Here is a 27,673-nt window from a genome sequence, read left to right as displayed (position 1 = left end):
AGATCTTCAAATATGTGTATTTTTATTTGATGTAATTTGGTAACAATGTGGTATACTAATTATCTTTGAATCTGTTTTAATAACATTTATGAACATGGCTTTCACTGCTAAGTATTCTAAACACTTATCTGAAAAAATTGTGGTAGTTCAAATTGAAAAAAATTTAATAGATACATTGTAAATTATGATGAATCTCATAAAACATTAATCTGTCCACACCGGCAGGATATATGCAAATTAACTTGTTTAAATTGGATCAAGTTGGGTAACTGGAAAATTTCCAATTGGAAACCAATTAGAAATCATTTCCAGTTACCCAACTGGATTCAGTTAGGATCTCCAGTTACCGTTCCAATTAGAATTCATTTCCAGATCTTTCCAGTTAGAAGTCATCTCCAGTTACCAACTTGGTTCCATCTAGGATTTCCAGTATTGCAACTGGTTCCAGTTAGAAATCATTTCCAGTTGGAAGTCATTTCCATTTATCCAACTGGTTCCAGTTAGGATATCCCGTTGCCCAACTGGTTTCAGAGGTGCATATACTCAACTGCGCTTTGATACTTGATATCAGTTACACCGGCTGTATAAGCCGCCATATCAATAGGCGCTTAAGCGTTCAAGAAAAATCCTACCGGGTACCCATTCACCTCACCTGGGTCGAGTGCAGCACAATATGTATAAATATCTTGCCGAAGAAAATTACGCCATGGCTGGGATTCGAACCCACGACCCTCTGTTTCAAAGTCCGAAGACTAATCCGGCCACTGGGCCACAACGCTCCATATATATATATATATTATATATAATATATATTATATAATATATATATGTATGTATACAAATTATATATAAATTATCTTCTTTTGGGGGGGGGGGGAGAGTCGAGGTATTGCGTCTGTAAATGATCGGTTTGACATGAATGTTTGTGTCAGAATATTGTTACACCCCCCTAGTTTTCAAGGTACTTCAACACTGAAGCAGTAACCAACCATAAAAAACAAAATATAAAGATTAAATGATCGAAACTAATTATTAATAAACTACGAAAACAAAAGATGCACGTAAACAATGCGCCTACTCTCGGATATACATGTTGGGTCAAAAGTCTATCGTTGATTACAACGTGGTAGGATATAGGCATGTATACTATCAACATGGTACTGATGGAATTTTTCCTGATCATTGCTTATTGAGAAATAAACAGCCCTATAACAATCTTTTATAGGTCTACATAATATAGAGCTCTTAAGCTCGGGCTTAATCGCACAATCAGGTTAAAGTGCATGCATTATTTTAATGAACAGTCTATGAACCTAGAAAAATGACTAATTTCGAACCCGGAGACTACGTTACACTCAGCGTTGGAGGGGTGGAGTACACGACCACCGTTTTAACATTGACATCATTCACAGATTCGATGCTGGGAGGGATGTTTAGTGGCCGAATTGAGGCAAAAAGAGACCATGCCAAAGGCCATTATCTTATCGACAGGGATGGTGAACTTTTCAGGTAGGTGTATACATAGGAAACGGGCCCGGTCGGGGGGGGGGGGGGTGGGGGTGTATCAGTGCCGTAGCGTAACAAGGATTTTCCAAGGGGGGGGGGGGCAAATTCGTCCACCAAAAAAATTGACAAGCAAAAAAAACCTGGTCGGGGGGGGGGGGGCAGGTCTACGTTCCTTGCATGAGTTGTGACTCGTCAGGCAGACTGCCCCCCCCTTAGGTACGCTAGTGGTTGGTATTCAGAGTTTGATTAGGACGGGCTGCCGTTCAGGCTATCGAGAACCTGGATCAAGATATGTAAATACTAGTAGATATAGATATAGTACTATACATATATATATATATTATATATATATATATTAATGAGGCAAAGTGGTGATGCATAGTACTTAGTTCCAACTGAGTTTATTTTGAAGTCCAAATTTTCGACGTCAAACATAATACGTCTTCTTCTGGGATGCATACAAGAAAGCTCACAATGACAAGAACTGAAATAATAACATCGTTATATAATAATAATATCGTATATATATATATATATATATATATATATATATATATATATATATATATATATATATATATATATATATATATATATATATATATATGTATATATATATATATATATATATATATATATATATATATATATATACATATACATATATAGTATATGTATATATCATATGTATATATGTATATATGACATGTGTATAATTATACATACGGTAAAATATGCATAATCACTTTGAAGTATAATAAGAACACGAGGAGCAAGAAGAAAGCCCCCTCTCCCCGGGTTTATAAACCGGGGTATATTCATGCATTTCACAAATATTAACTCACGAATAGATTCCCTTTAACGTTGCCACAAACTATAACAGTAACAAAATATTCACAAGACCATCAATAATTACAAAGTGAATGATGATTCTCATATGTTTACAGGTACGTTCTAAACTTCTTAAGGAATCGAACGCTGGGTATTCCGGAAGATTTTAAACAACTTCATATGCTTCTATTAGAAGCAGAATTTTACCAGATAGAACCGATGTGTGATGCCCTTCGACAATTGCTGCAAAAGCCAGATCCCGAGGTACATTTTTTTTTATTTCTTTATAAATATAAATATATATATACATATATATATTTATATATATCAAACATAATAATTGTAAATGTATAATCTGTAAAATTGAGGGTAGACTTTGTTATTCTAGTTTACAAATTTCGAAAGAAAAACGCTTTAATACTGTACATGATTTACTGTCCTCCCAATATTCGCCCAATCTCGGAAAATTTATCTCTATACCATTCAAGCCTTACACAAACTTATGCAAAAAGGCTAACCTTAAAGGAAACCAAAACCCAAGAAGAGAAGCAATCTTATTGGAAAGAGTTAAATGAGAGGAACAATTTAAAAAAAGTTTCATCAAAATCGGTTATGAAATAAGCAAGTTATGGACGATTAAAAAGTGATGTTGTTCTTACTATGTGGATCCTAAAATTGGCAAACGTGCTTCGAAATGGCTGATTATGTGGACAACTCTCCATTTGTTTTGTACACATATTTTCAGATTTTCCCCTTTATTTTACATATTTCACATTATCTCCTCCTGACCTTATATGGTGTGGATTATATTTTCCCATGATATATGTTGTGCTCAGAAGAAGGCAAGATGCAATTTAAATGATAATGAGGAAAATCTGAAAATTTGTGTACAAAACAAATGGAGAGTTGTCCACAAAATCAGCCATTTTGAAGCACGTTTGCCAATTTGAGGATGCCCATAGAAAGTACAACAAGAGTTTTCAAATTCCCATAACTTGCTTATTTCTTAACCGAGTTTGATGAACTTTTTTTTAATTGTTCCTCTCATTTTACTCTTTCCAATAAGATTGCTTCTCTTCTTGGGTTTTGGTTTCCTTTAATGTAAATTCTCAATCTCTTTAGTACACGTCTATTGATTCACCGCCTCCAAGATTATTCCTATAATATTCATGGGTGTCGATCGGTACTCTTGGTTGGGGGGATGATTGACACAATGATCTAGTGGATGGCGATCTTTCAACATTACCCCCCACTAAAATCACAAGTTAGGACATTTGGGAGTGATTGATATGCACGGTGTTCTTGGAAATTCCTTCATTGTTGCAGTGTACTGTATTTATATAATTTTTTTGAAAATTCAATTTGTATTATAGCCTATTCTAAGCTCATACGAAAGAAAAAATTGCAAAAATTGTCTGGACCATGTACAAAGTGATCTGTTTATTGAGCATGATGTATACAACTTCTCTCTTAAATCAACCCAACTGGCAATATCTTTTTTCTCCTTAATGCAGATTCGGACAAATTAAATTAAGACTAGCACAAATTACAAACTGTGTGGCTTCTCGTGCGCAATCGGGCTTACCGTTATTCCTAAGACGATTTTAACCGTGGATTTTAACATGTTTTAAATGCTTTATAAGTGCATGAAACAAAAACAAACATAAAAACAATAAAAACTCAACTGTCATGTCATGATATTTCTCCAACATTTTCTTGAACCATCAGTGTGTAATATCAGCTAAATGAAATTTACGTACCGCATGAGTGTGCTCATATAGAATGCAAAACTGTCACCCCTTTCCAAACTAAAAAGATATTTTGCCAAAATAAGAAAAAATCAATCAAGTTCAGTTATCTAAGTCCATAACAATAACGAGAATAACATGGAAAAAAAATCCGATGTTCATATCCGAAGATACGCTTTAGTTTAGAGAGAAATGAATTATGATCATTCTTTCTGAAACCATTAATTGATTTCACTTATTAAAAATTGTAAGAATATGATCATATTATCATATATTATGATCATATTATCTACCCCTCTGGGATTTACGTCCATGGGGTTTTCCCCGTTTATCTTGCCACCCTTTTACTCCCGTTTATTTTTCCACCCTTTTCAATTAATTGATTTATTAAAATTAATTTATTCACCACTAGTGGGATGGAACACCCTATATCAACAAAAGTTATTTTTCGTCGGGGTCCTTTTATGTCATGTGTTAAAAAATATCATATACATAAACATTTCATTCTTTTTCATCTTGAACCTCCACCCATCTGTTTGAAAGTCCTGGAAAAGAATGTTTTTATTTAATAACAATATACACAAATTGCGAGGGAAACAAACTGATTGATGGCATACTATAACCATCACTATAATCATCATGATCAAACTTTTCATTTTTTTCATCATCATTATCATAATTTTTCTACCCTAGATTATGGGAGGGGGGGGGGAGGGGGGGGGGGATGATAGTACAGGCCATCCCCCACTTGAAATATTGGGGGGGATATATACCCCCCCGTGATCGACACCCATGCTTATATTTCTGTATGTTTTACCTTTGCCTTTTTGTCAGGTTTACTTTTAATATTTTGTTTTTGCAATTTGTTAATCTCTTATCGGGCGTATTGAAGTTTGATTTGTATTCGTACTATCATACTTGCAATAATTATTATTGTATGTTTTCGTAACCGACAGGCAGAAGAACAGCGAATGCTTTGTGTTTAAAACGAAATAAATATATGAATTAAAGCGTTATATGATTACAAGGAATAATGTTGACATCGCGCGATATACGTAATTTATATCCCTACATAATCATTGCTAAAGAATTGAATTTATTAGTGGTACATGTATTATGAATTTTAATGATAGGTCATAGTAATAACTTTTGGGGGGTTCTAATGCATGTCGTATTCGGCCGTTTGTTGTGACACTATCAGCAAGATTATAATAAAGGTAGAGGAAACAAATTAGTATACCCTTTATTTTTGTTTGAATAGGTTGAAGTTAATTTTAACCGTTAATTAATTATCGTTTCATTTTTTAGGTAATCGAAATTCAGGTTAGATCGTTCCAAGATGCAAATCAATGGAGTCAAGGTGTTTGGAAACATGAAGGGAGCAAAGCAAACGAGTTTCATAGATGGAAAATATACGGCTTAAAAGAGACCCTCGGGAAGGTATCTTGTCTCGAAAGCATATTGATTAAAAAACTTAAAGGACTATCAACTACTCCTCAAGGAGACATCGAAAAAGGTTCCATGCGATTGGAATTTCTTGAAACTGCGTTTCACGATCAAACAAATACACCCGAGGGTTTCGGTCGCTCAAAGATGTTCCTAGAGATTGGGATGCTTGGGTTCACGCTCAAAGCAACAGACACCCACTGGCCAAGTTTGCCACACAGTATTAACAATTATACAAATTCCGATGCATATCGGGCATTGTGGCAACAATGGATATTCACTAGAGTGTAATATTGCGTCAGAGACGGAAAAGAACAGGATGCAAAAACATAACACTAGTGAATATTCTTCATTCCCTCCCAAGTAATTAAAAAGAAATGATTGAAAGATGATTATATTAGTTAAATTAAAGAAAAAACAAAGAACAAATGTAGACTCCGTTCACAAAATATCATTTTTTGCACATCAGGCGTCTTTAAGATAATTTAAGTATACTAATTCATCATCACATCACCACCTCCACCGACATCGTCATTGTCTTCATCATCATCATATTATAACCATCGCCACGATCATCGCATTTTATTAATATCTGCCCATCATCGCAATCTTATCATCATCATCTTCACCACTACCACCACCACCACCATCATCATCATCATCATCATCACCATCATCACCATCATCATCATCATCATTCACCACCATAATAGTAATTATCATTTATTTTCATACACCTCTTCCTACTTTCCCCATCATCATCGTTTTCATTATCAAAAAACCTTTCGTTAATATTTGATATGGTCAAAATCTTGAAAATGTGACTACTCTCCTCAGGGGCGGCGGAGCCGAGGCGCACTTGCCCCCCCCCCATCATTCCATGTAGGGAAAAAAATGCATGTCTTTTTCAAGTGCCCTTTTTCCAAAATGAACTGTGCCTTTTCTCACAATGAAATACTATTATTGAAGTAAAACAATACATTTTGGGTAAGAAAATCACACAATTTTTGGCTTTCGCTTCGCGTACTCATTCTGTCCTTGGTTACAAAAAGTGCTTAGAATTTCCAGTTTTCAGATTTGAATTTTCAAAACCGCTCGCTCACTACAATCACTCGCGGATAAAATAAACCCTATCAGATATCACTTCAAAAATAACTAAAAACAAAACTAATTCACGCAGATGATAATATCATGATGAAAATATCCGTTTACAACATCATGCTCATTTTGACATATCATAAGCGCTTTTTTGCTCTAATTGCCCCCCCCCCAGCGAAATTACGTTTCACCGCCCCTGACTGTCCCAATGTCATGTTCAAATGTGGTTTCGCGGTGATACTCAATGAAGTATACCAACTAAATATTCTTGTCAACAGTTCGATTAATCATCGATGTCATTAATGAAATAAAAACAATACAGTACAATACAATACAATTCAATTCATACAATTAAAAGATTGATGGCTTCATTTTCATAGAGATATTACAGTTAAAATTAGTATGATTAAAATGCCTTGGGAGATCAAACTCAAATAAAAATATGTACATCCCGAACTTGATCTCTGTTGATCATCTACGTACATCGATCATTTATTTTTTTTACCAGTGCGAGAAAAAATTACCTTCCCCATTGTCTTTTTAAACGGTGAGTTATACTAAATTATTATTGTTTACAAGATGAGAATAATTGCGCGCATGCTCATCTTCATAAAATCGACTACAACTTCCATCAACACAATATACTACTACTACTACTACTACTACTACTACTACTACTACTACTACTACTACTACTACTACTACTACTACTACTACTGCTACTGCTACTGCTACTACTACTACTACCACTACCACTATAGTGGTAGTGGTAGTAGTAGTAGTAGTAGTAGTACTACTACTACCACTACTACTACTACTACTACTGCTGCTGCTGCTACTACTATCTGACTACTACTACCTGACTACTATACTGCTACTACTACTACTACTACTACTACCACTGAATGCTACTTATACTACTACAGTATTGATACCACACAGCTGCTGCTGTTTATCTTAATGATACGTATAGAAACTAAAAGGTAATACTAATTATGATTTAGGTAGATATGAATATTACATTGTATATATTAGCTGTAGTAAATGAAAACTAGTTAGCACGAGGAATTGAATTATCTCTGGATGAACAACATGGAGAAATGTGAATATTCCAATGCAAAAACATTTTCATTGATCAAACCCTGATTACAGAGATAAAAAACACTGCTTTTTGTCAGGTTAATCAAAACATTATGTCAATATGGCCAGACATTCCTGTTCTGCTCTGCATTTATTTACATTGTATGAAAATTATTAACAGGAATGAAATAGAGAATGAAAACTTGCCAATTCTTTCGGGCGACAGCAATGAGACATCAATAAAAAAGCAATTATCACATTATAAAACAATTGAAATTATCAGAGATATTGCATTGTCTACTGTCTAATCATTTTGTTATTTTAAAGGATATATTTTTCATTCAAATTCAAATTGAAATGAAATTAAATGTAAAAAGAATCATTGAAAACATGACTAATTAATGTCTATTTGTCGTACTTCTTATTTCCCAAAACATTTTATGTTAAAAAATATATGTCACAATTCTTTTTCATAAAAACAGTGTCATTAAGAATGTTAGCGACTTGTTGAATATTTGTACATTGTATTTGATTTATGAATGATTTTGATAAAACATCTCTCAAAAAGTAACAAACCAATTATTATCTCAGTGTTTTCATTTCCAACTGACAATGAAGCAAGACTTGATAAGTCTTTTGTCGAATGATTTATAAAACATAAATCAGAGATCCCCCTTCTCATCTCTCCAAAAGTAGAGTATCTTGTGGAGGCCTTAAAAATACCCTAATGTACTTTTTACCATCTACGGCACGCTAAATCCTCAAACTTCCAAGTCAGAATTTGTATTCGAAGTGCTTTACGACACCTTTTCAAACAAAGGATCGTTTTTGCCAGAAGTGCAGGTGAATATGTCTTTGAGAGCATTCCTGAATTCAGGATACCTTGCTGTGTAAATGACTGGATTAGCACAAGAGTTATAGAATCCAAGCAAGGTAAGAAATCGATGAAGGGTACTGTTCAGATAAGATTCCGGAACCCATCCAAGGTTGTAACCAAGAAAGGCAATCTGGTTTGGTGTCCAGCACACGATGTAGATTATGATGACAATCAACATCAGCTTCAAAACGCGGTTTCTTGCCACGATGTGAAATGATGGCGCTTGGCTTCCTTTCGTCATGTTTGTAGCATTGTTAACGTCTTTGAAGATGCGGAACTGTTGACTGAGGTTACGAGCGATGAGAACCTGGGTAACGAGCATGGTAAGACAAGGAAGAGCTAGACGAAGGCAGAACCAGTAGTAGGCAATTATAGTTTGTGCGTTGTCGAATGTATATTGCTCGGCACACTGGTTCGTTTCGGCGTCTACACCGTAAACGATGAAAGCAAATAGTCCAGACAAGATAGAGAGGAACCAAATGATGACGATGAAAATTGAGACACGACGTCGAGTGATCAAGCGTTTAAAATGAAGAGGGTAGACAACTGCGATATATCTTTCAACAGATATAGACATCAACAGGTATGTTGAAGCCATTATGGATGCCCAAAGTAAGCTTTGTGTGATGATAACTCTACAATAGATCTCACCTATCCAGTTTTTCGGAATGTACGCTGGCATCGGGATAGGTACGAGGAACACCGAAGTTAAGAAGTCTGCGCATGCCAGGCCAGTTATCAAGGTATCCGTTGATCTGCTCCGCTGACGACGCTTAAATAAAACAATGATAACCAGGAAATTACCAATGATGCCAACGACTGCAGAGAGGAGCTGTAGGATGATTACCCAAGACCAATTGATTGAGTACCACGAAAACCCCATGCTACCCGCACTGTTTTCATTCCATACTCCTTGAGATTTGGTTAACAGACCCTTAGTAGGATCCGTTGTCATTTCGTAAGTCCACCATTCCCATCCTTCATTTGTGACCAACTGCGTCGCATCGCTCGTCGTTGGTAGATATTCCTCAGATCCCTTGCTGAATGTATCGGTTTGATTAATTTGAAAGGGATCAAGATCAGATGATAGCGGAGTATGTTGACCCAAGTCATGCAAGGTTGAATTGTTCTGTAATGTTTCGTTGGGATGAGCTCCGACACGCAGAAACTTTGTGACTTTCAACAGGACAAACACCAACATGACCAATAGTCGGGTTTTCGGGGGCATCCTTACTCTATAGCTGCAAGCCCGTGATTTGAGGTGTTGTCAACTGAGTGATCAAGATCGAGAGGGAGAGAGAGAGAGAGGGGGGGGGGGGGAATAGAACAAGGAGAGGAAGAAAATAGAACGCTTAGCGATTTTGATTTGAATATAGCCATCCATGCATGGTACTAGTACATTTTGGTTCTTGAAAATGGGCTAAACATTAGGCTTATTATATAGTGTAAAAATACCGCATACATTCGTAATTCCGAAGCTTCGTTATTCCGAAGGTTCGGTTATTCCGAAGGTTCGTTAATCCGAAAACGAAATAAGGTTCGTAATTCCGAAGGTTCGTTAATCCGAAAACGAAATGAGGTTCGTATAATTCCGAAGGTTCGTAAATCCGAAAACAAAATAAGGTTCGTTGATCCGAAAATTAAATAAGGTTCGTATTTCCGAAAATGAAATTAATTCATTTTGGTAACAAGAACGGTGCTGTTCTTGCAAGATAATATATGATATTATGCAATGATAAAGTAACGAACGATTTGTGTGTTGTGGCCAAAGCATGTATTGATTTAAGAATAGGCGCCCGGATCGAACATATGCTAAATTTCGATTTTATCTGAGCAAATGCTGCCCAAGCAAATGGTTTAAAGATGCAGCTAGGGGATTAAGTGTGTTGGTCGCATGCGAGTAACCTCCAGATAATAGGATTTGTATTGAAGGGGATGTCATTTTTAATAAGAGCTTCTCCTGAAAATTAATCTAAAATGTATACTCTAAATAAAGTATTTGCTTTGAAAAAAAGGAATTTTCCATTTTGGAAAAATAGCATTTCCCCGTTATTTTTTTAGGGGTACAAGTGCCCCCTGCTACCACCGGCGGATCTTACTTTCAACAATGGGGGGGGGGGAATTTTTTCACCCATAATTTCCCGGATCGGCAGCTTTAAAGTTGATTTGTTTGTTTGTTTCTTTCTTTCTTTGAAAGGAAATTCCTAATAGCCAATAATTATTATAAAATAAAGTAAATATATAATAATATCATAAGCCCTTGTTAAATAATGCAAGCACGAAGCGGAGCTATAGTTTTCGTTGAAAATGGGAGGGGATGTCATTTTTAATAAGAGCTTCTGCTAGTAATAAGAATAAAAACAATGCCTTGGTAAATAATACCAATGTTATTATTATTATTATGTCTTATTAGGCGTACATGAAATTTCAAAAGTTTGAGCTCGTGATTCGCTCGCAACATCTCAATAATGCCCTTTTAACAGTAATTAAGTCCATAATTGACCAAAAAGCGAGTTTTACAACTTCAGATTTGAATTTTTTTCCAAACCGCTTACTTGCTACGCTTTCTCGCGAAAAATAAAACCTAAATATATATGTTATCAACAGAAATCAATAAAAAAAACTTTGCTCAACTTAATTACTACAAAACACAAAACTTCTTTACACAGATGATATTGGTGAAAATATCCGTTTGCACCAAAATTCCCTTTTTGGCATATAAGTGCACTTAAATCAATACATGCTTTGGCCACAACACACATATATCATTTTTTGTTAGTTATCATTGCATAATATCCTGTTATCTTGCAAGAACAGCACCGTTGTTGTTACCAAAATGAATTAATTTTATTTTCGGAAATACGAACCTCATTTAATTTTCGGATTAACGAACCTTATTTCGTTTTCGGACTAACGAACCTTCGGAATAACGAACCTTATTTCGCTTTCGGACTAACGAACCTTCGGAATAACGAACCCTTTTTCGTTTTCGGATTAACGAACCTTCGGAACAACGAACCTTATTTCGTTTTCGGAATAACGCCACAAATGCTCGGATTAACGAACCCTTTTTCGTTTTCGGATTAACGAACATCGAAGTATAGGCAATTCACGTGTTTCGGAATTACGAACCTTCGGAATAAAGAACCTTCGGAATTACGAACGTTCGGAATTACGAAGTGTAACCAAAAATACCATCCCAAAAGTTTCAAAGTATTATATCTACATGATCAATTTTAAAACCTGGAAGATGTAAATCTTGGAGCAAAAACTCTCTGATATCATCATCGACATTACAGTCATCATCAAGTGTTAACTTGCCTTGCTGGTACACAATATTTGCATTAAGACGCCTTAGACAATCAGTTGTTTATTTAAAAAATGAACAGAAAAATTAAGTGAAATATTGGTGAAGGTTTGATGATAATACTTCATCTCGCTAACCAATACATCTCTTACATACGAATGGTTATGTCAAAATTAATGTCTCATTTAGGCCTACTTACTGTTGAATCCCCCGATGCGAATTATGATAAATGTAAATGAATTAAAATCAATTAAAGATAATACTAGAGCAGACTGCCTGCACTCAGACGGCTCAGTAAGCCGGTAAACCATAAACAACTCCACGGATAAACTGTTTGCAGCTGAAAATGTTCAAATTGTAACATAGAATGAGATCATATCGTAACATACAAAATTTAAAATATTGACGGGAATTCAGAAGGTTAATCTGCTATCGAATAATTACCTGTGTTAAGACGTCAAGGTGTTATTCGAAGACTTGTTAAAATGCTCGTTCTGTATTGATTTTGAAGTTACGTCATCAAATAACACGTTTGATTTCAAGCTATTTTTGAAGAAAAATTAAACCCAAACGGAGCACTTTTCTCCGGCGTGCTCCCTCAAGATGTAACCGAACTATGCGTTTAATAGGCCTACAACATTATTTTGAGCACGACGATAGTCATTGGTGCGTCAGACGACTATAGGCCTACACATTTCTCCGCTGAATGATCTGATGTTCAGAGTGAGATTGGACTATAAATGTTGTCACTATATACACACTATTATGAGCTGCCTCATTGATTCTTACTGACCATTCGAGACGAAGTTAGGCCTCTTTTCATTTCAAAGTATTAACAAAAGAATATAAAGGCTTTGTCCAAGGTACATCGTCTAGTACAAGATCAATCAGCGGGGCCCGGTTTATAAAGACTTTGCAATTATGGTAACTACCAGGGTAAACTTGATTTTGATTGGCTGCTGAGCCATGTTACCATGGTAGTTGCCAAAATTTCAACGCGTAGTCAACATGCAACATGGTCAAGGCCCAAAATAAATAAATTTCGAAAACAATTTGTTTCTGTCTTTCATATTCAAAGAGTAGCAGAAAAGTGTTTCTCGTACATTTTGTACATGCAAAATCAGTTGCGTAATGAATACCCCAACCCCAAGAAAACAAAGGGGGGGGGGGCAGAATTTAGTAATAGTCGCAAAGGAGGAATTAATGAAAATTTTATTGACAGAGTTTAACAAAGAAAAATCATATTTTAACTATTTTCCATCTATTATTTTCCTTTTCCCTTTTTTATCAGTCGTGGAAGCTTTTTTTGGGGAAGGGGGCGGGGTCTCCCAAGCCTCTCCCCATCCGTAGGCCTACGCTTGTACGTGCACAGTGTATAGTCCAGTGCGTGACGTAGGCAGGATGCCAATAGAATATCATAAAGTCCCCGAAACAAATTTTACTGCTTCCCGATGCTCCCAATGTGGAGGAAATGGTATTTGTGTGCTAGTCTGCTGTGCAAACCCTTCACTCGGGCTAAGGGTCTGAATGTGCAGCCTATACTTATGCCTTGGCTACCGAAGGCTCCAGCAAGTTCGTGTATGCGCTATCTTTGCGTGGAGATACACTCGTTGATCAGAGTTTCAATCAGGGTCTGTGCCTGCAGCTTATTGTGTTTTTGGGGAGGTATTACAATTTAGTATTCAACTGAGAAAAAAAAAATCATTTGAGAATTGTATCTTCATTGCAATGAAATTTGAATTAAGAAGTAGAAATATGTCTTTTTGAATTGTTACACTGCATGTATGACGGTGATTTAGCAAGATTCTTGGTTCGTCGAGGTAGGGATGGGTGTGATGAAACGACGCTTTTTCATACGAAAATTCAATGCAGAAGCCCCTCCTGGGTCCATCAGGATCGTAGACCACGCATGGCTTCAACAGCTCCATGCATGGTATTTGTATTATTGCTTTAATATATATTTCATTATGCACAAAAGCTGCCTAATACCCCATCTAAGCTGGCAGGCTTCTCGACCTAAATAAAAGATAATAATGCATTGGGTTCTTATATTTATTCACATAAATGGGTATCGGTCAGTATTCACGGATGGGGGATGCCGGGATGACTGACACAAGTAATGTTCCCCACGACTTGCACGAGGGAGTTAAGTGGCTACTTCTAGAGTTTTAGCACTTGTCAGTTTTATTTTCACAGGACTCACTGGATACGTACTTCGTATAAGTCATAAGTACTAGATCATGCAGAAAAGTGAGCGCGAAACGCGAGCTGAAATTTTTTAATATACTGAAATGAGCCATTAAGGACCCTTGTTGGTTTTCACTTTTCGGCCCCTTTTATACCCTCTTATACACTCTAAAAAATGAGTAAAAATGCCCCCGTGAGAGTAGTTATGTGTCCAATAAACATTTGGCATTTTTATTTATCCAGTGTGATGAAAAATTTGCCCATTCTAAAGTAATTGCTGCTTATTTTTTTTTGAAAATGCTGGATAATTACGCTTTCCACATTGGATAAAATACTCTCCCAAATTGGCTGGACACATAATTACCCCGTGCTGGTTAGAATTTAAGTTACCCAATATTTTTTTTATTGTGTAGAGTTAATTCTCATTTCTTTTGTACCTTCTCCACTTATTTCACATTTAAGCCTGAATAAAGGATTATTAAAAAAATGAGTGACACTCAAAAGAGTGGTAAAATAAACGAGACACGTTTATATGCGCTAAGTTGCATGGGGGTTCAATATTATTTTGGAAGATGTATATTTTATTTCATCCATTGCACCATATCAATGGTTAGCGAATGGTGGTGTGCTTGATTTTCACGACTAATTGTATAGTCAAATCAATCAATCGTAGAAAAACGTCCTCCGTTGGTTGCTATTGATTTGTGTTACAGGAACCTGGAACTTTTTACTTTCTCCATCTTTTTGTGTCTAACAGTTTTCGAAAGGAATTGTTTCATTCGATAACCATACACATAAGATATTTACGAGGAAAAAAACCCGATGGTCGTAATACATATAGGCCTGTACATTATTATCTTCTTGTCATATTTACCAGTCTTATTTTCTTATTCTCCCGTAATTTATTGACCGGGCTTGTTCATATACTGCATGTAGGCCTACCTCCACCTGAACTAATGGAAGTATATCCCCCATCTCCCTAAAATTTTGTCAAAATTAGCAAATCATTCGACAGAATCTACCAAAATTTTGACCATTATTTTGGGGATTAGTTCTATTTACTAAGTGGTATTCGTGGTTCTGTACTGCATGTATCATTCATCGCGCTTTCAAATATTAACAAATAGGGCAATTTTAGCATTTCAAGGAATATCGTGCACTATAAGACCTGAATTGGAGCAACGGTTTTTTTTTTTTTGGGGGGGGGGGATTAGGGAGACCGCCTCCCCTATCTTTTCAGTCGACCTAGTGGGAAAAACCCACTAAAACAAAGAAATTTTAAGAAGAAAGAAAAATATGCCACTGGGTCGTGTGGTCCAGTGGTTAGAGCATTGGACTCATAATCGCAAGGTTGTGAGTTCGAATCCCAACTCTGCCATTGTCTCCACTTTGATAAAAAGGCCCGAGAGGGATATCTGTCGTCTATAACGTCAGCCACTATGACTGATTAACCTAGACGTAAAATGTTTCATAGGTATAATTGGTTATATACCAGCTTGGCGTTTACCAGCAAAAATGTATAGCATTTTGTCTTGTTCTATGATATCACCCCTGATGTGGACATATATACCCTATACCTACTAACTTCATCTTGACGAGTGTGGCCGGAGGTGAAGGAGGGATATCAGCCTTACATTTAAATCGAAACTTGGGCCTCGATCGGGGAGGGGGGGGGGGGGGGTGAAAGGGCAGGCCTACGCGTAATACACCAACATGATCAATGGTTGTCGATGAAGCCAACCGGCGGATATTATAAACACTGTTTTCTATAGTGATCACGGGAGGCTCCTGGATATTCGATAGGAGGGGCCGGGGGGGGGGGAGGGGGTTTGTGACCTTTACGACGATCTTTTGTGACGTCAAATTGTCCCAATTGATTATGGGTATTTAAGGGTTCCATGACATTTGCTCCGGCGACAATTGCTCCGCTCTAAATTCCACATCTAATCGAATGACTAACTTCAACCACGCCTAGGTTTATTATTAATACTATTATTTTGTTTGGCGTCACCTGTGCCAGGGAGGCGAAAAGCGAACTGAATCACTATGACCCGCAGGTCTCTCCTCCCGATATAACTGATTGGGGGAATGCAGGTGGACCACTACACCGGGGTTTCCCCCTACTCTTATACGAATAGTGCAGTGGGTTCTTAACGTGCAAAGATGGTGACTCTCCTCTACACGGGGCCTCCATTTAACGTCCTATATCCGTTTAGGATTAACACTATTGCAACCCAACCTTAATCCAACATCTTAGACGAAAAAAAAATCCCAGAGCACTTGCCGCAGGAGCAAATGCAGCGTCACCGTATTTAAAGGGATGGTCCGGGCTGAAAATATTCACGTCTAAATAAATAGAGTAAAATTCACAAAGCAAAATGCTGAAAACTTCATCAGAATATGATAACAAATAACGAAGTTATTGAATTTTAAAATTTGATCAATATTTAATTTGTGAAATTTCATATAAAAATAAAATACAAAAGAACAAGTGGGGCTATGACATCATCAGCCTACCTAATATATATTGATAAAAACATGCCTAGAACTGAACTTCACCGGAAAAAAGCAAATCTTTAAATTCAATAGCTTCGTTATTTGTTATCCGATTTTTATCAGTATTTTGTTTTGTGAACTTTACGTCATGTATTGAGATATAAATATCTCCAGTCTTGACCGTCCCTTTAAGAGACCTCTCATTTTTGTTCGATTTTCTTCACCCCCCCCTCATATCCTCATATTTCATTACTTCAGAGATCAGAGGGAGGCGGTCGATCGCCCCATCCCTCCCCCTTTGCGACCCCCGTATATCTCTGTCAACAGGCCTATATATTTTTTTTTCAAACTCAAGTGTATTTGTTTACTTTGCGCAGGTCAGAAAAAATCCCGTCTACATTATGGTACAGGAGGAGGGGCGTCAGCACTTCCACTTTGATTAAACGTAGAGGGTTGTGTGATTTTTCTCATAAGCCCCCTCCTCATCAACACACTGTTCTTTCATAGTCCCCTAACCTCTGCACTTTCAAAAAAGTTACCGCATCGCGGGCCACCCAGGGGCGAAAATCCCTCCCAAAAGGTAGGGGGGGGGGGGGCAAGGGGCTGCAAAATTTGACAAAGCAAAAACAAAAAGGATATAACCCGAAAATTTGAGGTCATTTCTACGAAAAAAAATGACAAGCAAAAAAAAAAAGTATCATCCAAAAAGTAAGGTCATCTCGTCCTAAAATGTTTTATTTCGATTTTGAATGATGTATTTCTTACCATCATAAAAGACCCGCACAAATAGCTAGTAGGGGGACATTTGATATTTTGCAGTCCCCCTACTAATTTGAGTAGGGGAACACGTCCCCTGTCCCCTGGGATTTCCGCCAATGCAGCCACCTACATTAAATCTAATAATCGAGTTGTAAAAAAGTGGGAACGTATATTCCCAATTATTTTACTTCACACTATAAACTTTCGTTATATTCCGATTATATTCCACACGCTTTAGTTGAGCAACCATGTATTATGCTATTAATCACTGATTGAGATAAATGGAAGAGTTCCTACGACGTGGCACGTACTCGGCAGAGTGAAATTCAAAGAACTAATTACTTAATGGGTATTCCGTGACATACAATTCACACTGCCATTTATTATGCAAATCACAGTTGCTTGCTTGACATGAAATTGCCTGGAGAGGCTGTCAGACCTGTGAGCGTTGAAAAGGACCGGGAAAATGAACCCATTGTAAATCAAGTTTGTTCAGCCACAACATCAATAGGTTCATGCTGTGAATACCATCTTTTTTGAGCTACAGTGCACGGATTTACTGGTCTTTTTAAATATTATTCCCCTGTTATTCATCAACAGTATCGTCAGTGCCGATATATGTCACGTTGCAAAACTGAGGTAAGCCAAATCACATTCCCTTTTTTCCTGTTTTTAAAAAGATATGCGATTATAATAGAACAATATTTGCAATGAACTACACTATTGAGATCAGTTTTATGTCTTTCTCATAATCTCATTTCAAGGTTTGTATGGTCAGGCGAAACATGCGTATTGAAATAGGTCAGCGCAGAGTGGCATATTTTTTATGAATAGGGCGATTCCGCACTAGAACTTCAAAAATATCACAAATTTCAACATGCTTTCAATAAGTCATAAGTAGTGTAATATTTTACTATGATACCTAAATTTTATGAAAATTATGAGTTTTAACCAAAATGAACACAGATATAGTTTTAATTGGGGGGAACAATGGGGTTTTAAATTTTCAATAATTTTGCTAATTGAAACGTCAAGTACAAACACCGCCTGAAACAATGATTTGCAAAGCACGAGAAGATTGAAAATATTGCAGGTCAATAGAATAATATATCATTGAATGTTCCAAATAATATCTACAACATTTTCATGATCCATAATAGGGGCAGCCCTGATTTTTCCAAACCTATTTTTGGCAATGTCCCGTACGACACATGACAATGCAAAAGTTTTTCCTACAATTTTATTTTTGATGATGCAATTTCATAAAATCAGTTTCTCTTTCTTTGACTCATGGGTGATCGATTTATCCCATAAGGATCTAATTACTGCCCTTCATAGTTGTCCTATTAAAAGTTGTCCCGTACGACACACAATATATAATGCATTTAATTGCAGGATTTGGATTCAGAAACCATAAATAGTAGGCATATTTAAATTCATTTAATTGATTTAACATAAAGTGAACTGAAAAGTACTTTGTTTATCTCCATAGAACATGAAATAGGTGATTCTAAACATTTTAATTGATTTCATGTAGGCTTATTCTTTTGTGAATCCCTTCAGCTAAACTGGTGATTTTCACTGATCAGAGCAGGTTAATTTCTTTTCATTGAGCATGAAAAGAAAACTGTATAATTATTTCAACCTAGCCTGGAAGATTACTTCCTCTTGCATGCTAATGTGGAATTATTATAAGATGTAAAAAAAAAAATGCATATCAACCATCATGATCATCTATTTGGACTTGCCTTGATGATCACTATTTTTTTATACAGTATTGAAACTCCTTACTTTTTCAAGTTGTAAAAATAAAATATGGAAAATAAGACAAACCATATGGTTTCATGAAATGCAGATGGGTTTGAAAAGTAGAACGCATTTCTTTAGAAAAAAATATTTTGTGGAATTACAAGTGACAGTCGTGACATATATCATGTAGATATTTATTTCATATGAGAACATTATAACATTTTAGCCCATAATTTACACAAATTTTCATTCACTCATTGTTTAAAAAGTGTTTGGAAATCATCATTTAATTCACTTAAATATAACTTCACACAAACCTCAAGTATTTCAGCTCGTAAAAATGCTGTGAACACTTGTACATTTTCCATCATGAAAAAAATTATAACATTGCTCCCGATTGTATATATTGAGGTTAATTAATTATGTTGTCCTGAATGACTACTTATTAAAAGATTTTTCATAAAAAAGGAAGAATTTAGGGGCAATGCTAGTTCTGATTGATAAAAAGTTCATTTTTTTACTCAGGCTGCCCAGGGGGGGGGGGGTGCACTATGCTCCTTGCCCACCTGAGGATCCCCGCCGATTTAGTTGGTCAATCGCTCTGTTCGAGTGATGGAAACTATTTCCACTGTAAAAAATGAAGTGCTATTTTAGCACTTACAATGCTTGTATAGTGACTGCACTATACGAGTGCTAATTTTCTAGTTCAAATTTAAACTAGAAAATCAGATCAGCACTCGTAGACAGTATAGTAGGAATAGTGCAGTCACTATACAAACACTGTAAGTGCTAAATAATTAGCACTTCATTTTTTACAGAGTATGTCGCGAGAAAACTCAGAGGAGATTGAAAGGTTTTATTCACGAGGAAAACCTTGCAGACATACTCATCGAAGGACGCGATCGATGCTATCAGCAGGGCCCTGGGAACGATTTTTTTTAGTGTGGGTGCTGATGTCAATTTGGAAAGCAAAAAATAAGAATAAAATAAAAAGGTTTTACTTCGAAATGAAGAGGTCGGCATTTTTGCCCGAGAAATTTGACAAGCCTAAGGATACCTTAGGAAAACAATACGCGCAGCACCCCCATATATAGGAAAATTCCCAGCTTCCCGCTTCCTAGAGTCGTTGCTATCACCTGCACTAAATAAGAGGCGAGAATTTCTTACATGATTTTTCAATATTATTGAATTGATCATTTTTAGAAAAAAAATCGCCCTTCTTTTCTTTATTTTATCGTTATTAAAGAATCTTCTTACTTTAAGGGGTACACGAAGGCAAAAACTCGCCCCCTATCTTTTTTTTTTTGGGGGGGGGGGGGCATGCAGGCCCCTCTGATTCCTTCTTCCGGCGCACAGCGAGTCAGAATGGATCAAAGTCCGCTAACACATTACTCACTCATATTTGCCGTCAAATTCGGTTTCGTTACTCTCACCCACAGTCATGACAGTATTCACGGAGTATTCCATAAAAAATTTCCAAAGACCGATGACGTCATCAAAGTGATATTTTCTGATTGGCTCTCCACACTTTGAGAATATGTTTTTTCATACTACATTAATTATCCCACCCCCAGAAACGCAGAGAGTAATTTCAACTATATAAAAAAGCAAACACCAAACAAACAAATTTATAACAATAAAAAACAAATGCGTGGAGTTTACAAACAATGCAATTTTGTTATACCAATCATTTGCCAATTAAGGAGTGATATTTACTTGATTATATATACCGCTTAATCAAACAGGGTGCCCTACTGAGAATCGAAAAACATGATACAAGGCAGGGACGGATCCAGGATTTTCTAAGGGGGGGGGGGGGTGGCCGGAATATTTGATAGGCCCCTGTTGCACCCACAAATGTAATAACACTTTACCCACAAATGTAATAACGCCACAAATGTAATAACACTTTACCCACAAATGTAATAATTTTTGATCGCCCACAAATGTAATAATGACTTTACCACAAATGTAATAAATTTGAAGGGATTTTTAGCGAATCCGTTCTAAACTAAAATCCTATAGTAATGCGTTCATATAGCACAAAAGTGCAAAGTCTTTTTTTCAGACCAGGTTAAAAAACATCAAAGTACAAGTCCAAAGTCTTTCTTCCAGACCGGTTGTTTAAAAAATTCTAATATAAATCCAAAGTCTTTTTTCCAGACCCGGTTGTTTAAAAAATATAATAATAAAAGTCCAAAGTCTTTTTTTCCAGACCCGGTTGTCTAAGAAATTGTGATATAAGTCCAAAGTCTTTTTTTCCAGACCGGTTGTTTCAAAAATTATAATATAAAATCCAAAGTCTTTTTTCCATTCCGGTTGTTTCAAGAATTTTAATAAGTGCAAAGTCTTTTTCCTGACCCAGTTATTTCAAAATTTATAATATAAGTCCAAACTAAGATACGATAATGATATTCCTGTGGAAAAAATGGGAATCGAGCTTAGTCTTTTCTCCAGACCCAGTTAATTAAAACTGGTGGAATTAATGTCTTTGTTGTTGTTTCAACTTATACGGTGTATATTGTGAATATATGCACTAAGAGTAAATTGAGAATCAAGCGTAGTCTTTTCTCCAGACCCGGTTACCTGTTATTTAAACATTATGAATAACAGTTTAAAACAGTATAAAGACCCCATAATCTTATTAATGCTGGATATATAGCGTAGTCTTTCAGCCCGACCATTTTTTTCTTGAAAAAAAACGCTAATAGTAAGAATAAAAAAAATCAAAGTTTAAGACCAAACAAACCTTCAACCTAAGAACCTGTTTTAAAAGAGCTTTAGAGTGTTGTCTTTATTCCAGACCTAAAACAGTTACGAAAAAAAAATCTGCTAACATATTAAGACCTTATATTCTTATTCTCGTGGAATAACACGAGTTTTAAAACGTACTCTTTCCTCCAGACCCGGCTATTAAAAAAATAGTAACTGAAAAACTTCGAATCTAAGACCAAATTTCCAAAGTTTCACCCAGTAAAATATGTCTTTTTTTAAATAATACTACTACGTCTACAAAACATTGTAATAACGCGTGGGTAAAGCAGACATCCTTTCTCCAGACTTGGTTACTATTTGAAAAATAAAATAGTTTTTACAAATATTCTAAAACGAATACCCAACAATCTTATTACTGTGGAACAACATGAAGACCGATTGTCGAAGATCGACTTTCCTCCAGACACAATTATTTCAGGAATAAAAAATCAATAAAACTCAACCCCAACAACGAATCTAAGAACCAACAATCCTCCAAATTAAGACCATGCATGTAGAAAAGCACACGTTTAAAGCGTTGTCTTTATTCCAGACCCGGTGATTTAAAAATGATTTAAACAATCCTAAAAACAAAAGACTCATATTCTTATTCTTGTGGAATAACACGAGTATTATGCTTAGTCTTTCGTCTGGACCCGGTTATTCAAAAGATAAAGAAATATTGGAAAAAAATGACAGCTGAGACCAATCTTCAAAATTAAACCCACTTAAAATGCTTGGGCTTAGAGTTTTGTCTTTACCCCTCACCGACGTATATTATAACTTTTGAAACGACCGGGTCTGAAAAAAGACTTTGGACTTGCATTATAATTTTTTAATTAACCGGGTCTGGAAAAAAGACTTTGGACGTATATTATAATTTTGAAACAACCGGGTCTGGTAAAAAGACTTTGGACGTATATTATAATTTTGAAAAAACCGGGTCTGGAAAAAGACTTGGACTTGTACTGTAATATTTCATTAACCGGGTCTGGAAAAAAGACTTTGAACTTTTGTGCTATATGAACGCATTACTATATAGGATATTAGTTTAGAACGAATTCGCCAAAAATCACTTCAAATTTATTACATTTGTAGGTAAAGTCATTATTACATTTGTGGGTAAAGTGTTATTACATTTGTGGGCGTTATTACATTTGTGGGTAAAGTGTTATTACATTTGTGGGCGTTATTACATTTGTGGGTAAAGTGTTATTACATTTGTGGGCGTTATTACATTGGTGGGCGATTATTACATTTGTGGGTGTAACAGCCCCCTCCCCAAAAAAGTTTTCACCCAAACCTGAAGGTCATTTCGTCCACAAAAAAAAATTACCTAAAAAAAAAGAGGTAAAAAATCAGTTGTATCTGAACGACGTATTGCCATTAAAAATAAATGCTGTAACTTTAAAGGGGAGGGGCACATATTTGTAAGAATGGCATATTTACATGTAAAGTATTGACTATGGCTCGCCTTCATTAGGGGGTGGGGCACGGGCCGGATGTGCTCCCCCTTTTGAGAGCCATAATCCAATTTTGTTATGTAAATATACCGGGGTTTTTTTTCTTTTTTTTTCTTTGTCAAATTTTCATCGAGAACATGTGCCCCCCTCCCTTGGAAAATCCTGGATCCGCCACTAATACAACTGAAGGAGCATCGGCGGTGGAAGCCAAAATTTTAGGGGAACCACCAAAAAAAATTTGACAAGCAAAAAAAAGAAGTTTATCGACCAAAATTTTAGGGGGGACGCAGGAAGCAAGATAAACATTGCTAAAATTATTCAATCGTTAGCTACTTTCAATCGAAGGACCATGATCCTGTTTTACATATAAAACAAAGTATAAACATTTATCTGTTGAACTTTCTGAAATATTATACAATTTTCTTGTGGATACGACGTTTATAAGTTTATAACCCAAAATGTTGAACAATATTGGTCACTTTATTAAAAAAAATGATTTGGAACATTATCTGGAAAGAAAACTTGCTTTCGTTGAAGATTGAAAGGCCAATTTATAGGTATTATGTTTGTTTACTATTAAACATGTATCTAAAATTCTTTCCTGCTATATTCATATAATGTTGTCATTTTTTATGTTTAATTCTAATGTATATCATCCTGTTGTTTTGTTGAATGTACAGTGACGATGTAAATGAGAACATACCAAAAAATGTATTTTAATATAATGAATGGATACAAGAAATGGACAAAATTGGGACAGGCGAGCGGGGGACAAATGACCCCGACCCGTTTGAAAGATGCCACAACTTGTAAAAGTTAGGTAAAATAAAATATTTTGGTTGGCACGAAGGAGAAAAAAAATCTCAGAACAGCCAGGAAGATGGGACTTTGTCCCATCTCTTCGGGACTGGCAGCAATCTTTACAATTAAGTTATAGGCCTAAACCAAGTCTTATATACACCCATGCACTAAAATGATCAAAACTTCCATATACGCATTTATAACGATTTTTTTTATTGAAACTGTATGTTGATATGAAATTACAATGTTAAAAAACAAGGGCAGCGGAGCGAAGTTGAAGGTTGGGGGCACAAGAAAGAAGGGCATCTTTTCTTTCGATTAAGGCACCATCTCTAAAAAAATGAGACTAATCTACAGTGGCGTAAAATTAGATGTGTCGTATCGGGCTAGATGTGTCGTATCGTACAATTAATAAGAAGTAAGCAAAAATTTGACAGTTTTGTAACGAAAATCCAATTTTGTAATAGATTTTGGCATAAGTTTCAACAAATACTATTTCACACTTCTCTCTTTCCTTTTTTTTTTGGTCGTGATTTTTTGGGGCGGGTCCCCCAGCCCCCCATCTGTACGCCACTGCTTATCTACTCCACTCACATGACTCATGAAACTTAAGTCAAGTATAATTTGGTAAAAGCTAAGTGCTCCATGAGGGTAATTATGGAACATTGGACTTAAATTTCGGCATTATTATTTATCCAGTGTGATGAAAATTTGATTCTAAGGTAATGGCTGCTTATTTGTTTTTTTTTTACCTAACTGGACAATATGCTTCCCGCATTGGGTAAAATACCGTCTCGAATTGGTTGGACACATAATTACGTGGTGGTAAAAAGTTTACCCAATATTTTTTTTCCTTCATAAGTAGCAACATATAAAATGGAAATATTAATTTCTTGTTTCAAAGGTTAAAACCTTCTAAGGTAAAATGGGCACATAACTCGTTTATGAGTGGGACTTTTCTTGGGTATAAAAGGGGGCACTGATAAAAGAAAGGGCACCTATAAGAAGGCAAAGGGGCACTTTCTAAAGGCATACAACGGGTTATTCTCAGGAAAGAGGAACGGACAGACCACGTTTGTGAGAGACAATTTTCTTGGGCAAAATTTGGCACTGCATGATTCGAGAAAGGCACTTACATGTAAGAACGGGGCATTTGGTCACACATAATGGGTCATGCTCAGGCCCGGGGGGCCACTTACATTGACGAGTGGATACCATGCGCGACCAAAAAAAACACGTAAAAAGGATGTCTTTTTCACGATAGGGCACGTTACGTACGTAACGTGATAAGGGTGTCAAAAACACTAAAATAATGAAAAAAGGGTATCTATTTCACTAGGAAAATTACGTGTTTAGGGTCGACTTTGCGGGGATGATAAAACAAAATTAAAATGTATTATAAAGGATGTCCTTTTTGCTCCAACACTTCGTGTTTAGAGTCCGATTTGCGCGAGGTGTAGAAGCTGGGGTCGTACAAAAAACAAATAAGGTAAAGCCGACGACCGATCGAAGGACCCGTAACAATAAGTCTACAATAAAACATTCATGTATTTGTTTAGGGGTTCATTTCAGGTAATATTTGCCAAGAATATCGTTTTGTTTCCAATACTTGTTAAGGGTAGGATTTCACACGCCAATACTTGTTAAGGGGTGCATTTTCAGAATATGGAAATTACGTGTTTAGGGTGCTTTTCGAGACCCTATGGTCGCGCATGGTATCCACTCGTGAATGGAAGTGGCCCCGGCGCTCAGCTAGGTGAGAACACGTTCGAATGGAGCCGAATTAGCATTTATACGAGAAAGGGCTCCTTAATTCAGTACACTTAAAATGGATCCTCCTCGGTGTCTTCCTCATGTGAAAGGGGCACACACGTTCGCGAGGGGGCATTCAATTTCTTGCATAAAAAGGGCACTTTTCAGTGCATTTCCCTGAGAACTTTTCTTTCCTTTCTTTCTTTTACTTTTCGAATTAACTGACATAATTTGAACAAAGAATATATTTTGGAAAAAAAAGAAAAGCATGTTTATAAAGCAACAATAGTCAAGACTGACTAGCCCAGGACCAAAATCCAATTGAAACCAGTTGGATTTCCAACTGGTTTCAATTGGTTTCAACTGGTTTCAATTGGTTTTAACTGGAATTGAACAATTTCCAGTTGAAAACCAATTGAAACCAGTTGGGCAACTGGAAATCCTAACTGGAACCGGTTGGGTAACTGGATATGACTTCCAACTGGAAATGATTTCTAACTGGATCCAGTTGGGTAACTGGAAATCCTAACTGGAACCAGTTGGGCAACTGGAAATCCTAACTGGAACCAGTTGGGTAACTGGAAATGACTTCCAACTGGAAATGATTTCTAACTGGAACCAGTTGGGTAACTGGAAATCCTAACTGGAACCAGTTGGGTAACTGGAAATCCTAACTGGAACCAGTTGGGTAACTGGAAATCCTAACTGGAACCAGTTGGGCAACTGGAAATCCTAATTGGAACCAGTTGGGTAACTGGAAATGACTTTCAACTGGAAATGATTTCTAACTACTGGAACCAGTTGCAACTGGAAATCCTAAATGGAACCAATTGGGTAACTGGAGATGACTTCTAACTGGAAAGATGGGTAACTGATTTCTAATTGGAACCAGTTGGGTAACTGGAAATCCTAACTGGATCCAGTTGGGTAACTGGAAATGATTTCCAATTGGTTTCCAATTGGAAATTTTCCAGTTACCCAACTGGATCCAATTGAAACCAGTTAATTTGCATATTTTCTGCCAGTGTGCACAGATTAATGTTTTATGAGATTCATCATAATTTACAATGTTTCTATTTAATTTTTTTCAATTTGAAGTTCCACACTTTTTTCAGATTAGTGTTTCCAATACTTAGCAGTGAAAACCATGTTCATAAATGATATAGATTATAATTAAAACAGATTCAAAGATAATTAGTACACCACTAACTGTTACCAAATTACATCAAATAAAAATACATATATTTGAAGAACTCCAATATGAATATATACATATGAAAGTCTGTATTTTATCAATGCCCTTTACATTGGTATTAATAGACAAATAACACTGCTTCTGTGTTGGCATGAGCAATAGTTAGTGCAAATGCTAATTAATTTGTAACTAATTAAGATCATTCCAACTGGAAGTTCCAATTGGATCCAGTTGGAAACCAATTGGTTTCAACTGGTTCCAGTTGAAAACCAGTTGCCCCCAATTGGTTTCAACTGGAACCAATTGAAACCAGTTGCCTCCAATTGGATTCAACTGGTTTTAATAGGGAAATTGGAACAACTGGTTCCAATTGAAAACCAGTTGCCAACTGGTTCCAGTTAAAACCAATTGGGCAACTGGAACCAGTTGGCTATTGGTTTCAATGGAACCAATTGAAAACCAATTGAAACCAATAGCCAACTGGTTCCAGTTGCCCAATTGGTTTTAACTGGAACCAGTTGGCAACTGGTTTTCAATTGGAACCAGTTGTTCCAATTTCCCTATTGAAACCAGTTGGCCAACTGGTTTCAATTGGTTTTGCTCTAATTGGTTTCAACTGGATTT

At 36.3% G+C, this 27,673-nt stretch overlaps 2 protein-coding genes across 2 annotated transcripts; one reads left to right on the top strand and one right to left on the bottom strand.

The window, feature by feature from the left end:
• Window positions 1-1,189: 1,189 nt before the first annotated feature.
• On the top strand, window positions 1,190-7,345 carry LOC121406546 (BTB/POZ domain-containing protein KCTD17-like). Its single transcript, XM_041597557.1, has 3 exons — window positions 1,190-1,509; window positions 2,454-2,601; window positions 5,394-7,345. Exons 1-3 carry the CDS (start codon window positions 1,322-1,324, stop codon window positions 5,820-5,822), a joined length of 765 nt encoding a protein of 254 aa, XP_041453491.1. The 5' UTR covers window positions 1,190-1,321; the 3' UTR covers window positions 5,823-7,345.
• A 1,110-nt stretch (window positions 7,346-8,455) lies between these two features.
• LOC121422755 (galanin receptor 2b-like) lies at window positions 8,456-12,585 on the bottom strand. The gene is made up of 2 exons (XM_041617937.1): window positions 12,338-12,585; window positions 8,456-9,857 (listed from the first exon to the last, which is right to left on the bottom strand). The coding sequence occupies exon 2, from the start codon at window positions 9,812-9,814 to the stop codon at window positions 8,507-8,509; it is 1,308 nt and encodes a 435-aa protein (XP_041473871.1). The 5' UTR covers window positions 9,815-9,857; window positions 12,338-12,585; the 3' UTR covers window positions 8,456-8,506.
• Between the last annotated feature and the right edge of the window lie 15,088 nt (window positions 12,586-27,673).

This window comes from Lytechinus variegatus, chromosome 1 (genome assembly GCF_018143015.1).
Source record: "Lytechinus variegatus isolate NC3 chromosome 1, Lvar_3.0, whole genome shotgun sequence".
Classification (NCBI taxonomy): Eukaryota; Metazoa; Echinodermata; class Echinoidea; order Temnopleuroida; family Toxopneustidae; genus Lytechinus; species Lytechinus variegatus.
The sequence above is the reverse complement of the archived record's forward strand: the minus strand, read 5'-3'. Positions and strand labels throughout refer to the sequence as shown.